The 19347-nt window shown below is 43.9% G+C and overlaps 1 protein-coding gene across 3 annotated transcripts in view; it reads left to right on the top strand.

Annotated features, from left to right (window-relative positions):
- The window catches only part of LOC140535393 (caskin-1), a 70289-nt gene that overhangs the window by 27156 nt on the left and 23786 nt on the right, over positions 1-19347 (top strand). For 2 of the 3 annotated variants that reach the window (XM_072656721.1, XM_072656723.1), the window contains exons 2-10: positions 775-826; positions 3081-3178; positions 10196-10341; positions 11831-11926; positions 12042-12163; positions 14032-14140; positions 14233-14341; positions 15996-16090; positions 18592-18706. In XM_072656721.1, the coding sequence (XP_072512822.1) occupies positions 775-826; positions 3081-3178; positions 10196-10341; positions 11831-11926; positions 12042-12163; positions 14032-14140; positions 14233-14341; positions 15996-16090; positions 18592-18706 (942 nt within the window). Of the gene's footprint in view, positions 1-774; positions 827-3080; positions 3179-4209; positions 4489-10195; positions 10342-11830; positions 11927-12041; positions 12164-14031; positions 14141-14232; positions 14342-15995; positions 16091-18591; positions 18707-19347 lie in introns of those variants that run through there. The other variant, XM_072656722.1, reaches the window with a different exon arrangement.

Here is a 19347-nt window from a genome sequence, read left to right as displayed (position 1 = left end):
GTAATTATCAGGACCCTTCTACCTGCCGGTCCAGGTTCTGGGGGATTCCCACCACCACCCCCGGCACCATTTCCTCATCTCCGGACATTTTTAGAAAGATCAATAATTTAATATGTTTTTGAGACCATTGTGTAACGATGAAATTGTGTCCCAGGGCCCTCTACGCCTTCTGAGAAGGCCTGATTGTCTTGTTTGTGCTTGTTTTAAAGTCTGCAGTTGAAGTTGAATCTTGTTTTTCAGTTTTTAGATCGAATATGAAATTAATATTCGAAATTAATTTCATTCACTGAATCAAACTGAGGCAATATGTTTTCTTTTTTTTGGAAGTAAATATAGTAAAGTGCATTTGTAAAATGCTCATTTTATATTTGATTGTATATTAGAATAACTTGTCAGTGTCATCCTGTCATGTTAATTGGTTTTAAATTGGATAAATTTGATTAGTAATGTTTATTAACGTTATTATAATTGATATATTGATATTATTCTGCTTTCTCGGTTAGTACAATCACTCTGGACATATATAATTTATTTGTTTACCACTAATTTTTGTAAATCTGTGACATTGCACGAGACTAGGAGAGTACTAGTATGTTTATTTGATATATTATATTATATATATTATAATATATGTATTCATATATTTATATTTATTGCTTTTATGCTTTTATGTTATTGATTTACATTGTTAAAAATTGTAGTAATTCAAAAAATGTGTAGAATTTGTAAAAAACTTTACATCCTACTTATTTTGTCTTTCTATTTTCTCTGCAGAGCTCCTGGGTTCTGCAAAGAGGGTGAATGTGAATTTCCAGGACACGGACGGGTGAGTTTGATTAAGTGTATCCTTATGTGTTAAAAACACAGTGCATCCAACACCAAAGGCAGCAAAGACACTCATAGCTTATGTATAGTGCTAGAAAACAGAGTAGAGTAGCCTGTAGGACAGTCTGACTAGCTGACATGCTGATAGGCTTCCCTTTGGCCGATGAGAACGGGCGGGCGCTGTAAGCGAGCTTACGGCCGGCGGGACGCTCGGCTCCATCGTGTTCGAAAATAATGTCTGGAAAAGGAGGAGATGCAGGACAGTAATTTATGATAATTACCTTTAAAGCGATCTGTGATGAGAATACCTCTACATGCCCGAGCTTGTACCTCGAGCACAATGCACTGAACTCATTGTCAGCAGTCTGGGACCAGAAGCCCAGCCTATCTAAATGACATTAGACAGCAAACTAGGCAACACTGTTTTATGCAGAACGGCAATGTGAAAATGAGTCACGCTGCTTGAGCTGATTGGGGACACGCCTCAGCATAGGGGGTTATCATACCCTACACTCTAAGGCTGATAGAAACAAACTGCTGGGCAGAACAAATGTGTGGTCAGCAGCAGTCCTGTGGGTCCTGTGGTCAGAAACTGACCACTGATGAATGCGGTAGTGGGGAACCGCTCAATCGCAGAAGTATTTCTAATTATTTATTTCTTATTGTACCCCATTTTCTACCCATTACTCAATCCCAGTTCATGTGAAACCCCTAGCACTAGCAGTGCCCCCAAAGCTAGGACGGTGAAGACTAGCCTCCTCCATGCCTCCTCCAACACACCATATGCTATCCCCCTACTATTAAGCTAACCTTGCGCAAGATCAGCAGATAATTGGGATCCAGATGAACTAATAAAGCACTACCACTAGATAAAACACACTGTGAGGGGGGGGGGGGTGCAACTCGGCTGGCTAACCAGTAGCATGCTACCTATTAGAATCGAAGGGGGGTCAGCATGCTAGCTAGCTATCCCCGGTGGGATGGATAGGATATGTCACGACACCAGAAATACAGCATTGCTAGGTCGCCTGGCGCTGGAAGGAAACTAGCATGTCTCCCCAATCACTGCCTTGAGAGGACAAAGGCAATTGTGCTCTCCTGGACTCTGGCTGCCGATGGCAAGCAGCATGACCCTGGATTTGAGCAACCCAGTGACCTTTGGACCGTAATTGCATCACCTAGTTTAGTTATCTTGGTCATGCTGGTCGACTAACTTGGTCATGCTAGGAATCCTGGTCAACCAGCATGGTCGAGCTTGCACATTCTGGTCAGGTAGATCATGCATGTAGACCAGCTAAACTTTCAACCCCCTCCTAATAAACGTATCCTATGCAGGTCAAGGGCTAGGCTGGTCTGGCCTACTTTGCTTCAACTGGATTCTGGTTATTTTAAGGCTGAGACGTATCGACCAATCCCTAAAGAGCTTAATGTCGGTGTAGATGTGAGGTCTCCAGTTTTATTAGATACTATACTATTAATACCATTACTGGGTAGATCCTCCCTTTGCTCTACAAACTGCCTCAAGGGCCGTTGGCTGTAGCATTCAAGTCCTAATTGATAGTATTAATACTGGCCCAACACTATTCCACCTCCATCAGCCTGGACTGCTGACACAAAGCAGTCCAGCATGGATTCATGCTGGTGACACCAAATGTTGACCTACCATCTGTGGTGAGGAGCCTCCAGTCTCCAGTCTTGCTGAGCTGAGCACTGCAGCCTCAGCTTTCTGGTCTTGGCTGACAGAAGTGGGACCTGACGTGGGGCTTCTCTGCACTCCACAGTTGTACAGAGTGGTGATCTACGCTACTGTAGCCTTTCTGTCAGCTCCAACCAGTCTGACCATCCTCTGTTGACCTCTCTCATGCATGTACAGGACGGAGTAGGTGTACAGGCCGTCCAAATGAATTGTATGCTGAGCAGATTTTGATGGGTTAATGAATGGACGGATGATGCAAAGGGCTCTGAATGATCCATACTAGGAGGCAGCAGTGTGTATGTATGTGTATGTGTGTGTATGTGTGTGTGTTGCTGGAGGCTGTGTGTGAAAAGCTCTTACTCATGGAAGTAGGTCAGAGCCTCTCGCGTAGTTTGGCATTGAGAGAGAGAGAGAGAGAGAGAGAGAGAGCTGCACTGATGTGAACAATACTTACGAACTTGTCTTAAAGGCTGGATGATGGAAAAGCGTAAAATTGCATTTGTAGGACTGTGGGAGATTTCAGTGTGTGTGTGTGTGTGTGTGTGTGTGTGTGTTGCAGGTTCTCAGCCCTTCACCATGCTGCTCTCAATGGTAATTTGGAGCTGATCTCACTGTTGCTGGAGTCACAAGCCATTGTTGACATCAAAGACCAGAAAGGTGAAAACACACACACTCACACACACACACTCACACACACACACACACACACACACACACACACACACACCTTGTTTTTGTACCTAGTCAGGACATTAAGCCATACATACACTAATATGTCCATTTAGCTACTTGGCGTTGCATCCATTGCTGACATAGATCGTCTAGTCCCTGTAAAGAAGTACTGCCAATAGAATAGGACTCTCTGGAGCAGATCAACAAAATTGATGGAGCAGATCAACGTAATACAACATTGAGCTATGTAATAATATTATGCAGCATATGTGTGCAATATGCCAATAATAATTATAATAATGTAAGTACATAAATATGTACATAAATCATATGAAATGCAATAATAATATGCTGCATGTATGCATGTACCTATATGTAATAGTAATGTTCCGTATGTATTATATTTGTATGTGTAAAAACCTATATAAATACTTTGTGTAGTGTGTTATTGTCATGGCTGGTTAGGCAGAGATTGATCCAATGCTTATTAAGTACTTCTTAATAACAAAAGCAGCAACTAAAGGGTTTCTTAGAGGGTTTCTTGGGAGTTGAGCTGGGTGAGCTGGACAGGGAGAACTGGAAAAAACACAAAACACCCTTCCAGGCAGTGCCTGGGGAGACTAAGAGGAAAACTAAGGACACGCGTGCACCACGCAGAGACACAGAACTGGGGGGAGAGAGCTGGGGAACCAGCCGCAGAACCATAAACGGCTAGGCCGACCAAACCTGAAGACACGAAGTCCAGCCTAGCTGGAGCGAGCGAAACAAGGTCCGCTAGAGGACCTGAACTGTGAACCTGTGGCCTAAACAAACCGTGATCTAAGTCTTGAACCTCTCAGGCTACCTCGAGGCTCAGAACCTACGTCCAATTCTCTGCGAGGAGCTCTGTAGCCGAGCTCCTTAAGTACCCCCCGTCTCTGGTGAAACACATTAACCAAGACATGACATAATGAACAAAACCAGGAACATGTGAGACGACAAACGAACTGAACAGAACACTGAACCGAATCATTGAATCAAACTTCGACGGCTGACATTTATGTTCTTAAGTACCTCAATGTGGTATAGTGAAATGTACTTTCCTTCCATGTGGTGGCGCTGTTGTGACTAATGTTCCACACATTGTTCATGTACAAGCTCTGAGGAAGATAGAGACCTGCAGTACTAAAGTAAAGGCTTGTTGTTAAGAGTTCCTGCCTGAGTCTGCTTTATTTTCAGCTGAATATACAACATATTGGCGACGAGGATGACTTCTTTTGGGATATCACAGCCCCCAGCTTTGCTGGAAACGCCTGGTGAGCCACTAATGCCATATACCTCTTGGATTCGGATGTTTGAAAACTACATCCTCGCACTCAGTACTAACGACATGGCAGACAAAAGAAAACGTGCTTTATTGCTTCATTGTTTGGGCACTGAAGGCCAGCGTATTTTTTATACACTCCCTGATGTCGGAACGAGTTACCAGTCTGCCTGCACTGCATTACAAGCCTTTTTTGTGCCAAAGGTGAACGTAGTTGCCGAACGGAATAAGTTCCGTCAGAGAGCTCAGCGTCTGGGTGAGTCCACTGTTCAATATGTGGCTTCGTTACGGGACCTGATTGTGAACTGTGACTTTGGCGCACTTGCTGATGATATGACTAGAGATCAGATTGTTGAGAAAACGTGTACTCCACGTATCCGTGAACGGCTGCTTTTGGAAACAGATCTCACACTGCAGAAGGCTATTGCCATTGCTTCACAAATTGAATCTGCAATATCTGCAGCTAAGGCTGTGGCTCACACTACTGAAGCTACAGTTAAAGTTGTTCAGCCAGCGAGAGGTGCCACACACAAACGTAAACAGAGGTATAAAGCAAATGCAACTTCAATGCAAAACACAGCAACTGACTCTAAGCAGACTTACCAACAAAAGTCTTGCTATCGTTGTGGATCTAGTTCACATTTAGCCAACAACCCCAAATGTTCTGCACGAAATGCTAAATGTAAACAGTGTGGCAAAAACGGGCATTTTGCACGAGTCTGTCGTGGGTCAGCACCTACATGCAATGTACAGGAGGTTGCAGTGCCTGATCTCACAGTTCTGAGCATATCTTCCACATCTGCTGCTGTACAAGGAGATCGCCTCACCTGTACTGTGTCTCTTCATGTGAAAGGTGGTCAGCCATTTACTACAGATCTGCTTGTAGACACCGGCTCAGCAGTTTCCATTCTTCCAGAATGCATGTACCGTCAGATGTTCTCACAGGTGCCTCTCACAAAGCCCAATTTGCGTCTAGTGACCTTCATGAAGAAACCTATTCCTGTTCTGGGGTGCCTCACACTTACTGTCACCCATTACAACCACAGCACACAAGCAGATTTCTACATTGTACCAGATGGAACATCACTGCTTGGAATGGACCTGTTCAAAGCTCTGCATCTTCAAATTCGTGATGGACACATTGAGCCACCTGCTTTGCAAACTGCTGTCCACAGCACTGAGGCCTTCGGAGTTGCTACTGGCTTCATACATAAAGTTAAAGTGCGCTCGGATGTACCTCCAGTCCAACAGAAGCTTCGCAGATTACCTTTTTCTGTGCGTGATGCTGTGTCAGAGGAGTTGAAAAGACTTGAATTAGATGGCATTATAGAGAGGGTTGATTCGTCTCCTTGGGTCTCTCCACTGGTGGTCGTGCAGAAAAAATCAGGTGGAATTAGACTCTGTGTTGATCTCCGTGAGCCAAACAGGGCAGTAGTGATAGACAGCCACCCTCTGCCACACATTGAAGAGGTCTTTACTGAGCTTCGTGGTGCAACTATGTTCTCCACAATTGATTTACAAAATGCTTATCATCAAGTTCAGTTACATCCTAGCAGCAGAGACCTTACAGCCTTCATTACACATGAGGGACTTTTTCGCTTCTCCAGAGTTCCGTACGGATTGGCTTCCGCACCAAGCGCATTTCAACGGATGATGTCCCAGATTCTAGCTGGTCAGAGCGGAGTGCAATGTTATTTGGATGACATCATCATTTTTGGTGACACGCCCGAGGCTCATGATAAGCGCCTGAACGCTGTTCTCCATTGTCTCCAGGAGAGGGGATTGAAGCTAAATACAGCAAAATGCCACTTCAGAAAGACAGAGTTGTCTTTTCTTGGTCATCTCATCTCTGCCTCTGGCCTACGACCAGATCCTGACCATATTCGTGCGGTGACCGAAGCTCCGCCCCCCCATGATGCACAATCACTGCGATCTTTCCTAGGTCTGACTGCATGGTACTCGAAGTTCATTCCTAGTTACGCTACACTCGTTGAGCCTCTACGTGCTCTTCTCCGGAAATCAGCTGGATTCAATTGGACAGAGGAGGCCCAAGAAAACTTCAGCAGAGTTAAAAACCTCATCGCTACCAGCTCTGCTCTTGCCCTATTTGACCCTTCTTTGCCAACTTTTGTCACCACTGATGCATCAGACTACGGCATTGGTGCGGTGCTGACACAGATCCAGGGTGGTACAGAACAGACAGTTGCATTTGCCTCTCGGACATTGACAGAGTGTGAGCGCAAGTACTCAACAATTGAAAAGGAAGCTTTAGCATGTGTCTGGGCAACCGAAAAGTGGCGCACTTACTTGTGGGGTCGTCATTTTACTTTGAGAACTGACCATAGCCCTCTGACAACGCTACTGTCTACCAAAGGTCTTGGACGTGCAGGAATGAGAATAGCTAGATGGTCGGCTCGTCTCTTATGTTTCAACTACAGCATTGAATACAAGCCAGGCCGAGAGAATGTTACAGCTGATTGCTTGTCACGCTTGCCTCTTGCAACCACAGATGAACACCAAGAACCTGAATTGGAGATGGTGGCCATTGTGTCAACTGACTTTGCTGCAGTTACCGCAGAAGAGCTCTCAGGGTCCTGTGCTGCATGTCCCGTGCTACAGAAAGTTAGAGACTACATTAAAAACGGATGGCCACGCAGTTCAAATGGCCTGGACTCTGCTGTCATTCCCTACTTTCGCATCCGAACTGAATTGGCTGTGCTAGATCATTACATTGTCCGTGGCACACATCGTGTGATCATTCCTCTAGCCCTGCAGTCAAAATTCATCCAGCTAGCCCATGCCACACACCAAGGGATCATTCGGACAAAACAAAGACTGAGAGACTTGTACTGGTGGCCAGGAATGGATTCTCAAGTTGAGTCTGCCATTAAGTCATGCTCCACTTGCCTCCAGCATGATAAAACTGCCATCACCCATGCCGCACCACTACATCCTGTACCTACACCAACAGCTGCCTGGGAAAAGCTAGCTGTCGACATTGTTGGACCATTCCACACTGCACCGACTGACTGCCGTTTTGCTATAACGCTCATTGACTACTACAGTCGTTGGCCTGAGATAGCCTTCTGCTCTGCTGTTACTTCAACGACTGTAAAGAACTTTCTTGCCACTGTGTTCAGTCGGGAGGGAAATCCACTTGAATTGGTCACTGACAATGGCCCTCAGTTCATCTCAGCCGAGTTTACATCCTTCCTTGCAGACAGAGATATAAAGCACTCCCGGTGCTCTGTCTATTACCCGCAATCAAATGGGGAAGTCGAGCGGTTTAACAGAATCCTCAAGGACTGTTTACAGACCGCTAACATTGAAGGAAAGCCATGGAAGGCTTTTGTCACTGAGTTTTTGCATACATACAGAGCTACACCCCATGCTGTGACTGGTGTGTCTCCTGCTCAGCTACTACATGGGCGACCACTTCAAACAAAGCTGCACATCAGAGGTCTCCCACTCACGGTCCCTCTTGCACAGCAAACAAATATGAAGAAGAGTATCCAAATCAAACAACAGAAAATGAAACAATACACTGACCAGCGACGTGGTGCGAGATCTCCTACTTTCCAAATTGGGTCGTTTGTCCGCATCCGAAAGCCTGGAATCATTGCTAAAGGACATACCGTGTTTACCCGGCCTTTCCAAGTTGTGGCCCAGAAAGGTCCTGCCTCCTATCTCTTGTCAGATGGAAAAGTTTGGAATGCCATACATCTCGCCCCAACACCCCACACCAGTCCTCCTTCTTCAACACCATTGGATGATGCTTGCATGCAGCCAGGCACATCTTGCGAACCATTTGAAACTGTGCACCCTGTTTCCCTTTCTAGTCGAGTTCCAAGACTGCGAAAGGCTCCAGTGTGGTCTAAAGACTATGTCACTTAAAAAAAAAAAAAAACTGAAATGCATAACTATGCTAAGAACTCTTTGGACTGTACGTTCATGTCATTAGGCATAGTGAGATAGATTTACTTCCACACGGATTTTGCGACAGAGTACAGAGTAATGTTGTTTCAGTTTAAAGGAAATTTCAGTTTATACTTTGGCAAGAACCTGTATTGTTAGCACTGCTGTTTGTGGTTACATAAGTTGTCTGTTTACTGAGATATTGTTATTCTTTAGTTTAAGATTTCTTTTATTACAAAAAGAGGATATGTGGTATAGTGAAATGTACTTTCCTTCCATGTGGTGGCGCTGTTGTGACTAATGTTCCACACATTGTTCATGTACAAGCTCTGAGGAAGATAGAGACCTGCAGTACTAAAGTAAAGGCTTGTTGTTAAGAGTTCCTGCCTGAGTCTGCTTTATTTTCAGCTGAATATACAACACTCAATATGCATTAAGTTTGTATAATTATTATAATAAGTATTTATATAATTACGGTAGCATTTATATAATATAATTAACGTCTCATATGTATAGTTCTGCAAGAAAGTTTATAAACTCTTTACAATTTGTCATGAAATGTGCTTAGAATTTGCTTTCTCACAAGTACTAAAACTAACAACAGCACAAATTCATTTCGCAAAATTATTCAATATTAAATATTTTTGTACGCTATATGTACACTATATATTGCTGGACACTCCATATGTATATCATCTGCCTCACAGTGGATTGGCGAAGGCTGCTCTGATAACTCTGAGGGCCCTATCTTACACCCAGTAAGGTGCAGGGTGCCTTGCGAAGCTCGTTGCTATCTTTCACCCCGCCAACAGTCGGAACAATAACAATGGTGGTTTGTGACTATATCTACGCTGATGGGCATTGTGGTCTCGAAATTAGGTGTTTTTGGGTCAATTTCTGGAGCTCCACTGACTGAAAAACAGCCTAGGCAGACGTTCGTCAACGGTCAGACGTTCGTTGCTATCTTGGCAGTGAATTGTCAACACAGGCACGTGCAGCCTGACACTTTGCGCCATTGAAATAGCAATCCACCAGGGTCTGACCGCGTCACGCTGATTGGTTTATTACTGCATGTTACGCCCAGAACACACCCATGATTAATTAAGAGACTCAGTACATGACTTTTGTGGGTTTTGAGATGCGCAAGGCGAACATTCCCCACCATTACCATATCAAAGACGCACCGACACGCCCCCTAAATCATGCTGCGCACTGCACGGTTGATGGCTCGCCTAAAGATGGCTAAAACAGGACCCCTTTATTTGAATATTATCATATTAATTAGGATTACGTTCGTGCAGGTATGAAGAAAGAGGTCTGGGTGCAATGAAGCTGTTTAATTCGTCTGTGTGGGAGATCTTAGTTCACAGTCCGTAGGACTAGGCAGTTGTAACAGGCTATATCTGACTGACCCGGGAGATTCTGACCCTTTAACCTCTAAAGTCAGATCATACTACTATATTTTCACACACATTAACCAATGTTATATTTAACACATACTTCCATAAACCTGCATTGTGGGGAAGTTTTAAGTTATGAAAACTTATGAGTCCTAAGCTTGACCTCAGTCCCCAAAAACACATCATCCAGCAACATCTGTGCTGGGACGTTATCTGTAGTGATAGGTGTTGCGTAAGGGTTTGTGGGTTCTCCTCGAGCTCCTCGAGTCCCGTTCAACCCAAATGCTGAAAGATTAAGCAGAGCTGTGGGGTGAAAAAGTCATTCACTGGAAGCTCCGAACATGAACATGTGTTTCTAACTCTTCCCTCGTTTCCCTGTGTCAGGGATGCGGCCGCTGCACTACGCTGCCTGGCAAGGGAAATGCGAGCCAATGAAAATGCTGCTGAAGTCAGGATCGTCGGTCAACGGCCAATCGGACGAAGGCCAGATTCCGTTGCACCTCTCGTCCCAACACGGCCATTACGACGGGGTGAGTGTGCGGGAGCACATAGGTGCTGATGAATGCATCACACTGAGACCCAATGTGTCGGTACACACGGGCGCTAAGGCGATGGTGCGGCCAAGAGGCAAATTTACACCATTTGCGCTCGATCAGCCGAGACATGTTTGGTGTCAAGCACTTCCGTTCTCTATAGGCCATCTCATGTCCTTCACTCTTTGAATGGTTGCCCCTGGTGGGCCTGATCACTGCCCAGGGTTGTTCGGTGGAAGGTGACTTCCAGATCAATGCTTGATCAGGTGGCTCGCGATGCACCGTTCCACCACAGTGCAGACCCCTTAGACTGGTTATGGCTTCTTAATCAGGACCAGGAAGCTCTGACATGGCCTCTCATAATACTAATGTAGCTAGCCAACTTACTGAAGCTGTAATTCATCTGTTAGCAATGTGTAATCCCAGAAAACAACGTCAAGAAGGCCATCTTATAGATGTAGGATGCCTAATAAGCTTGGATTCCACTCAAACAAGCCGATGCTTAGCATTATGCAAACGCTATGCTAAGAGATAGCTATAGCCGTGGTCCAGCATGGCTTTTGCCTCGCAAAAGTGATGCTCGCTTTCACTAAGTGAGCTGGGTCGGGGTAAAGCCATGCTACCGATGTTGGACGAGGCCTGTGGCCATCTCAAGTACTACAGGCCTCGTCCAACATCAGTAGCATGGCTTTACCACAGCCCAGTCTCGCCGTCATTTTCTGTCCTGTAAGGTGACGCAAATTGGAAGCCAATCTTCGGATCCCTACACCGTTAAGCCCTTCCACCAAGCGTTTCTGTGGAAAACTGGGCCGAACCGGTTTTCATGTGCCATCATCAGTTTTGCTACTGTTGATGTCCGGTGTGGCCATCTTGGATTTTGAACTCGAGGGTAGTTAGGCTAACCGGTGAGGAAATCTGGTTTCCAGTTGAAAATTCCTACTTAAGCTCAGAAATGGCGACATCCCAGTTCAAATGGAACGCAGCACAGTTGCTACCTTAAACAACGTTAACTCAATTGAACTGCAGCCACAGTTTTCGCCCTTTTAGCCACTAGGCTAATGTTGCTAACAGTTGACAGAAACTCATATCTCATCAGTTAGCGGTGCTCTAACAGAGTTGCTTATGTGGCTTTTGGCTCTAGAAAACACACGTATATGATAAAATGTGGGCTAAACTGCATTAGCATTGCTAAAAACGCTAGCAGTAGCAGCCTCCTAGTACTTTGCCCGTACCGTCGTTCATGTTCGTACATAAACGTCGGTCAGAAGTCACATTAACAAGTATATTGGAGATCACTGATCAACCCCTCACAGTCTGAGGTGATTTAGGCATGAGGTTAGCATAATGCTAATGCTACTACTCATTAGCTACATTTGCCTCGTCGCTCCAGTGCAGAGCTATAGAAGTGAACGTGATGTCTTGGGTAGGAGGAAGAGCCATTCCACGGATGTTCATGCTAGCCTTTGCCGTTGTGTTTTGCTTGTAGAGCGAGATGCTGCTGCAGCACCAGTCCAACCCCTGCATCAGAGATCACGCCGGAAAGACCCCTCTGGACCTGGCCTGCGAGTTCGGACGAGTTTCGGTCAGTTACTCCAGACACTTCATTGGCAACACTAGCTATTGAGGTCATGGTAGCTGACAGACATCTGTCTGCTCTGCTGTGTGTGTGTGTGTGTTTGTGTGAGTGTGTGTTATAGGTGGTGCAGTTACTACTGAGCAGTAATATGTGCGCTGCCATGCTGGAGCCGAAGCCCTCTGACCCCAATGGCATCAGTCCTCTCCATCTGGCCGCCAAGAACGGACATATTGACATCATCAAGTAAGAGCGGATTGTGCAGTGACGTCCAGATGCGTGCAGAGTGGCCTACAGAGTGGCCTTGCCGCTGTGTTAATTCCGGGAGGCGAGTGGAGAAAGTAGTGCGGCCTTTATGTGTACATATAGGGCGTATGAGCTTCATCCAGAGCGACTTACGGAAGAGCTTCGCTGTCCACTCAGTGAAATATCCCTAGCTAGTGCAAATAGACATGAGTCCTCTGAGCGTAGAGACTGCCCAGTACAATCGGTATGGATACCTTGCACACAATAAGGGACAGTACTAGCAGCTAGAAACAGACTTAGCAGTCTAGTCTATCAGCGGCCAGAGTACCGGGAGAGTACATTCAGCTCACACACTGCCGACACAGCTGTGCAAATGCACCCACACAGCTTGTCTAGTGCTTGCAGAGAAGTACTACCAGTAGAATAGGGCTCTCTGGAGCAGATAAACATCATGAACCTAAGCTTGGGCTAGAGGCGTAGAAAGACCCCCAGCAGCATTGAGCTGTGGAGCAGTGGAAGATCTGCCTTCTCTGGAATGATGGTTGGCGGTCCATCCCATACAACAATGCTCCTCCAAAATCTCTTAGAAAGCTTAGCCTTCTTTCCTGGACAGTAGAGACAGCTACTTCAACAAAAGCAGGAGAAGCTCTTCTTTAATACCCTTGATTCCAGAAGAAACATTGATTGAAGCAGGTGTCCCAATACTTTTGTCCTGATAGTGTCATAGCTGGTCATCCACAGCTACGCCAAGAAGCCTTCTTTACCAGACTGAGATAAGTAGGGGAGATGGGAAATGTAGTTTGCTGAAGTGGGAAGGCGCTGATGCGGTCCGATAGGTGCCTTGGGGATTTATTCATTAGTGTGTCTGATGTAGTCTCTTACACAGCGACGCACACACATTGAGTGTCCTCATTTCTTTGTTTTGATGGACGGTGCTGTCACTGCATTATGACGCATATCGTTAATTAGTCTTACATGTCATTTATGGCAGCCCAGTGTCTGTCTGTGTGTGTTTGTATATAAGTGTGTGTGTCATCAAAATAAGTGGTCCCACATTATCGTAAGCGCCTCTAACAATTGCGTAGTTACACACGAACAATCTATGCAACGAAAGCATAACTAATGGTGACTCTATTCAGACTTGCAACCAGAAACTCCACACTTCCAGACTTGCACCCTAGCGACTTGAGACTCAACTCAGAGTTGCATCCTAGAGACTCGAGACTCCACTTAAGACTCACACCCCAGAGATTCCAGACTGTATTCAGGCTCGCATCCAGAAACTCAGACTTGCACCAAAGCGACCCAAGACTCGACTCAGACTAGCATCCCAGAGACTCGAGACTCGACTCAGACTCGACTCAGACTCGTGCCCCAGAAACTCAAGACTCGACTTAGACTTGCACACCAGATACTTCTGACTCTATTCAGATATGCAGTCAGAAACTCCAGACTTGCACCCTGTCGACTCGAGGCTCGACTCAGAGTTCCCAGAAACTCCAGACTCGACTTAGACATCCACTTCAGAGACTTAAGACTCTATTAAACTCACAATCAGAAACTCAGACTAGCACCCCAGCGATTCAAGACTCGACCCAGAAACTCTTGCATCCCAGAAACATGAGGCTTGACTTGGACTCACACCCTCTAAACTGTATTAGACCCACATCCAGAAACTTAGACTCACACACCAGAGACCCAGAATTGCATCCTAAGGACTTGAAACTTCACTCTGGTTCTACCTCAGAGACTCGAGATCTGACCCGGACTTGCCCTGAGACACCTGTGACTCAACATGAGACTAAACTGCCACGATGCACGAAGCCTGAACATTCAGCTGTGTGAAGGTGTGTATGGGTGTGTTACAGGTTGCTGATCCAGGCTGGAATAGATATAAACAGGCAGACGAAGTCCGGCACAGCGCTGCACGAAGCCGCCCTCTGTGGGAAGACCGATGCTGTGCGGCTGCTTCTCGATGTGAGTATACATGACCCCCTCTTAGTGACCCCAGATGCTTCTCACATTGTATACAATGCGTATTAACATGCAAACCATGTGTCATTTTGCAGAGTGGCATCAGTGCCAGCGTGAGAAACACCTACTGCCAGACGGCACTGGACATTGTTAACCAGTTCACCACCACGCAGGCCAGCCGAGAGATTAAGCAGATGTTGAGAGGTATGGAGTAGACGGGACAGAACCAAAAATGTCCCCTTAAGGGACATTAATACAAGGGCTCCAGGTGGTCCAGTCTACCAAGGATGGCTGGTTTGAATCCCGGGTTGCACTGCTTGCCATCGGCAGCCGGAGTCTTTACCTTAACAGTAAAACAGTAGCAAGGTTTATAGATAAGTGTACAAAATGATTTTCATATGGAACTTCTCAACTGTCAAATAATTAGTATACCAAGCTGACGAACGGAGCTGTAAACAATTCTAAAATGGCTTATAGAATAAAGGTATAATACAGGTTATACCTTTATAGAGAGTACTCTACATTTCAAAAGCAGGAGATAAATACTACTGTTAATTGACCATTTCTATACATTAGTTATAATGTAACAAGCATTGTTGTCCCTAAAATACTTTTTATTATTATTTTATTACTATTTATTATTAATACTTTACTATACTATTTACTATTTTCAATTTAACCTCTAAAATATTGATATTAAATTGATTTTGAAATGAATAGAATGCATATCAATAGTATAATACATTATATAGTAAGTCGATTTATTGTGTTATATTTAGTTTTGTATAGTTATTTTATAAATTGTGGAAAGTTCCTATAGTTATAATGTAATAAGTAATGTTGTCCCTAAAATAGTTGAAGTTTTCAATTTAACCTCTAAAATATTGATTGGAATGTATAAAATGCATATCTATTTGATAGTGTATTATATAATAAGTCAATTTATTGTGTCATATTTAGTTGTGTACAGTTATTGTATAAAGTTAATGTAGTTATAATGTAATAATTATTGTTGTCCCTACAATCATTGAAATTTTAATATTAACATATCCATTGTTTAATTTGTTATATAATAAGTCAATGTATTGTGTTATATTTCTTTGTATAGTTATTGTATAAATTGTAGAAATAAATTGTATTATATAGTTATAATGTAGTAAGTATTGTTTTCCCTAAAATAGTTGCAGTTTTACATTTATAAAATAAATAAAATGAATTATTGAAATTTCTGAAACTTCTGAAATATTGATTGGAATGTATAAAATGCATATCCAGTGGATAGTGTATTATATAATAAGTTGATTTATTGTGTCATATTTAGTTTTGTATAGTTATTGTATAAAGTGCGCAATGTCACTGTAGATATAATGTAATAAGTATTGTTGTCCCTACAGTAGTTTAAATTTTAAATTTAACCTTTAATATTGATTGGAATTTATAAAATGCATGTCCATTTTATATAATGCGTTATGTATTAAATTTGTGTGTCATATTTTGCTTGGTATAGTTATGGTATAAATTGTAAAAAGTTCTTATAGTTATAATGTAAAGTTCCTAATGTAAAGTTCCTAAAATTGTTAAAATTTTACATTTCTAAACTTCTAAAATATTGATTGCTATGTATAAAATACATATTCATTGTATAATGCATTATATAATAAGTCAATTTATTGTATTATATTTTGTTTTGTATAGTTATTCTACAAATTTTAAAAATTACTGTAGAAAATCACAAATATGCCAATGTAGCAACTGATTGTGGCGGGGAATAGCGGTATATCGAAGGGTATAACCTTTGCTGATTGTTAACTGTCTTGAAATAGCTTGTGTGTGTGTGTTTTTGTGTGTGTGCATGCAGATGCTTCCGCTGCCATGCAAGTGAGGGCACTGAAGGATTACTGCAACAACTACGACCTGACGAGCCTCAACATCAAAGTGGGTGACATCATCACGGTAAATACCCCGAGCGTAGCGGAACATTTGCCCAGTGGGGAAGAAAAAATCTGCTGAGCTCAAATACATGCGTCCTTTCTAAAGCTGGATATCTCTGACCACTCTCTGGCTTTCCATTCATTTCATTTAGTGCTATTCAGAACCGTCTAAGGCTAAGGCTCCCAAATTAGCGGAATACAGACGGCAATGATTGGATTTATAGACAAAAATAGATGAAAAATTGTAATTTGGTCAAAAATGAATTGAATATCACTGTAGATTTGTGGATTTTCTAGAAGTCAAACCTCATTGTCAACAAGACCTTGCATAAATGCCCAGAAAATGGCCTGATGTCCAGCTCTTAATGGTTCAACCTGGCTTTTGAGGCATATCGACCCAGAGCTACAGCTCCACCTGCTGGATTTACTGTCTTTACTCTTAAGGAAGGTCTAGTCTATAGACTCTGGTAAATTTCTGAAGATATGGCCAACCTTACCTGATGCTAAAATTTCACTGTGTCCTCCTTCACATGATTTCGCAGGAGTTGAAATGATCAACACTAGCTGTAAAATCATGCACATCCAAGCACTTTATTAGGAACACTGGGTAGAACCTTCTTTCGCTCTCAAAACAGCCTCAATTCTTAATGCCATGGATTCCACAAGATGTTGGAAACGTTCCTTTCAGATTCTGGTCCATATGGACATGATTGCATCTTCACACCACATCAGTCCCTGCAGATTTTTCAGGAGAGTCTCCCGTCCTACCACGTCCCAGAAGTGCTCATTTGGATTCAGATCCGAAGACTGAGAAGAGCACCGAAGAACACTGAACTCATTGTCCTGCTCATGAAGCCAGTCTTAGATGACCTTTGCTTTGTGTGACACATTGGGTGCATCGGCATGCTAGAAGTAGCCGTTAGAAGATGGTAAACCACCACCTCCACCAGCCTGGACTGTTGACACCAGGCAGGTTGGGTCCATGGATTTATGCTGTTGGTGCCAAATTCTGACCCCACCATCAGCCTGAGCAGAAATCAATGTCCCAAACTTTCCAGTCTTGAAGCCGACCGGTGTGGCCTCTGGTAGCTGACTGCGTGGACTCATCTTCTGCGGCTGTAGCTCTGTAGCCTCCTCACAGAGTGGTTATCTGAGCTACTGTAGCCTTTCTGTCAGCTCCAACCAGTCTGGCCATTCTCTGTTGGGTTGCCTCTTGGCTAATATGGAGGTGTTCCTAATGAAGTCCTCGGTTGCTGGCCAGCACAGGTGTGAAAAGTATTCACACTCATTCCTCAGATAGAGATACTAGGTTTTAAAAGACTTCTATAGAAGCTGAAGCTGAAGCTTCTATAGAATCATCTTAAGCTTTTTACTCCAGTAAAAGTGTAAAAGTACTGGTTTCAGAACGACTTCAAGTAGAAAAGTAAAAGTAATGGAAGGAAAACAAAGGCCGAAAGCTTAGGCCGCACCACAGGGTCTATAGTGCACTACCCCCCCTCCCCTCCCCAAAACCCCATTTCTCTAAAAGTCATAATGAGGAGAATGATCTATTAAAATGTTGATGTTAAAAATGTTGGGCTGCACTAGGCTCCTGTTTCAGCTGCAGATCTGCCCATTGAAAATGAAGCATTTCAGTAATATCAGCTCTATTAAAGGAGCGTCTCTGTGCTCTACTGAGCATCAACATGAGCTTCATGGAGGAAAATATGAGGAGTCGTTGTCTAGAAGTTTTGTAAAGCTGCAGAAAGTCAGACTTCAGAGGCGTGTGATCAATCAGCTTTATTGGAGTGTAAATGTGGGGCTTAGTCGGGACGACGTTTCACTGCAGCTCTCTTGAGTCTCTGCTACGGACACAGTCTTCATACTAGACTACAGACGTCTGCTGTGAGCTCGCTGGAGAGTGACGGGACGTGTGCAGGTGTGATGGATCGCTTATAAACCAATAGGGAGTCAGAATGGAGTCTGTTTATACTTCTCATCCAATCATGATCAGACTCACACTTTCCGGATGGAGAGATTTATCTGGAGAGGGTTTTTATTGATGACGAGCTGGAATGAGAACAAAGGGAAATGAAATAGGAGGAATGAGGCTGTTTTTAAATGTAAGGAGGAGAAAGTTCAGATAATTGGGGGAAAATGTAAGAAGTAGAAGTAAAAAGTCACTGAAAAATAAATAATTACTTCAGTAAAGTTTAGATAACCAACATTTCTACTTAAGTAACTTAAGTAGCAAAGTAATTGTACTTCATTACTTGACCCCTCTGCTGGTCAGTGCAAGTAGGAATTGGGATCAATCCTGCAAGCAACGTTAGCATTTGCTAAAGTATAGCACTGTGGCTAAGTGACAGAATTGCCAGAAGTCCACTTGCCACTAGTGAGCGAGAGAAGGAGAAGACAAGAACAGCTGTATCAACAAAAACCCAAACTGTGGAACTGACCTTTCCTCAAAGCGGGCTTGTTTCTCAGACAGGCTGCCCGAGCCTAAGCTATATTTGCCTGAGCCTCTTTCTGTTTGGTTACCAGGTTCTGGAGCAGCACTCCGACGGCCGGTGGAAGGGCTGCATCCATGACAACCGGACGGGAAACGACCGCGTCGGCTACTTCCCCTCCAACATGGTGGAGGTCATCAAGAGGGCAGGTGTGCCATTGCGTCATCGCATGACCTCGCAGGTCATGTGACATGCGCTGTTGTCCTAGTTTTGCACTAGCTCATCTACATGGTACATGTAATACACCAGCGCTTTGTGTGTGTTAAGGTGAGAGAGGGCGGTTGACGTGGTATCCCAGGCATAGATTAATCTGGCCTGATCTGCCGCACCGGTATTTTATGGACTGTTTCCCTGCACTTAGAGCCGAACAGAAAACCCGTTCAAAACACAAAACACGATCGTAACAGTAGCCAAAGGGTCGTTGCTGAGTTCTGTTTGGAAAATAAACGTTGATCACTATAGACACCATCTGAAAACTGTTCACATCACGACACCTCAGTAGAAATGGAGATTTACCACCCAGGCTACGTTTCTCCAGTCTTCAACTGTCCAGTTTTGGTGAGCTTGTGGCCATTGCAGCCTCAGCTTTCTGGTCTTGGCTGACAGATGTGAGACCTGACATAGTCTTCTGTTACACTAGTACCTTACAAAACTGATACACTGGTAGCTTGCCCCAAATCAAATGCTACACTGATAGCTTGGCCTAAATCAAACGATACACTGGTAGCTTGGCCTAAATCAAACAATACACTGGTAGCTTGCCCCAAATCAAACGATACACTGGTAGCTT

The sequence above is a fragment of the Salminus brasiliensis genome, chromosome 15 (assembly GCF_030463535.1).
Source record: "Salminus brasiliensis chromosome 15, fSalBra1.hap2, whole genome shotgun sequence".
Lineage (NCBI taxonomy): Eukaryota > Metazoa > Chordata > Actinopteri > Characiformes > Bryconidae > Salminus > Salminus brasiliensis.
This window is presented reverse-complemented; position numbering and strand designations above follow the sequence as displayed.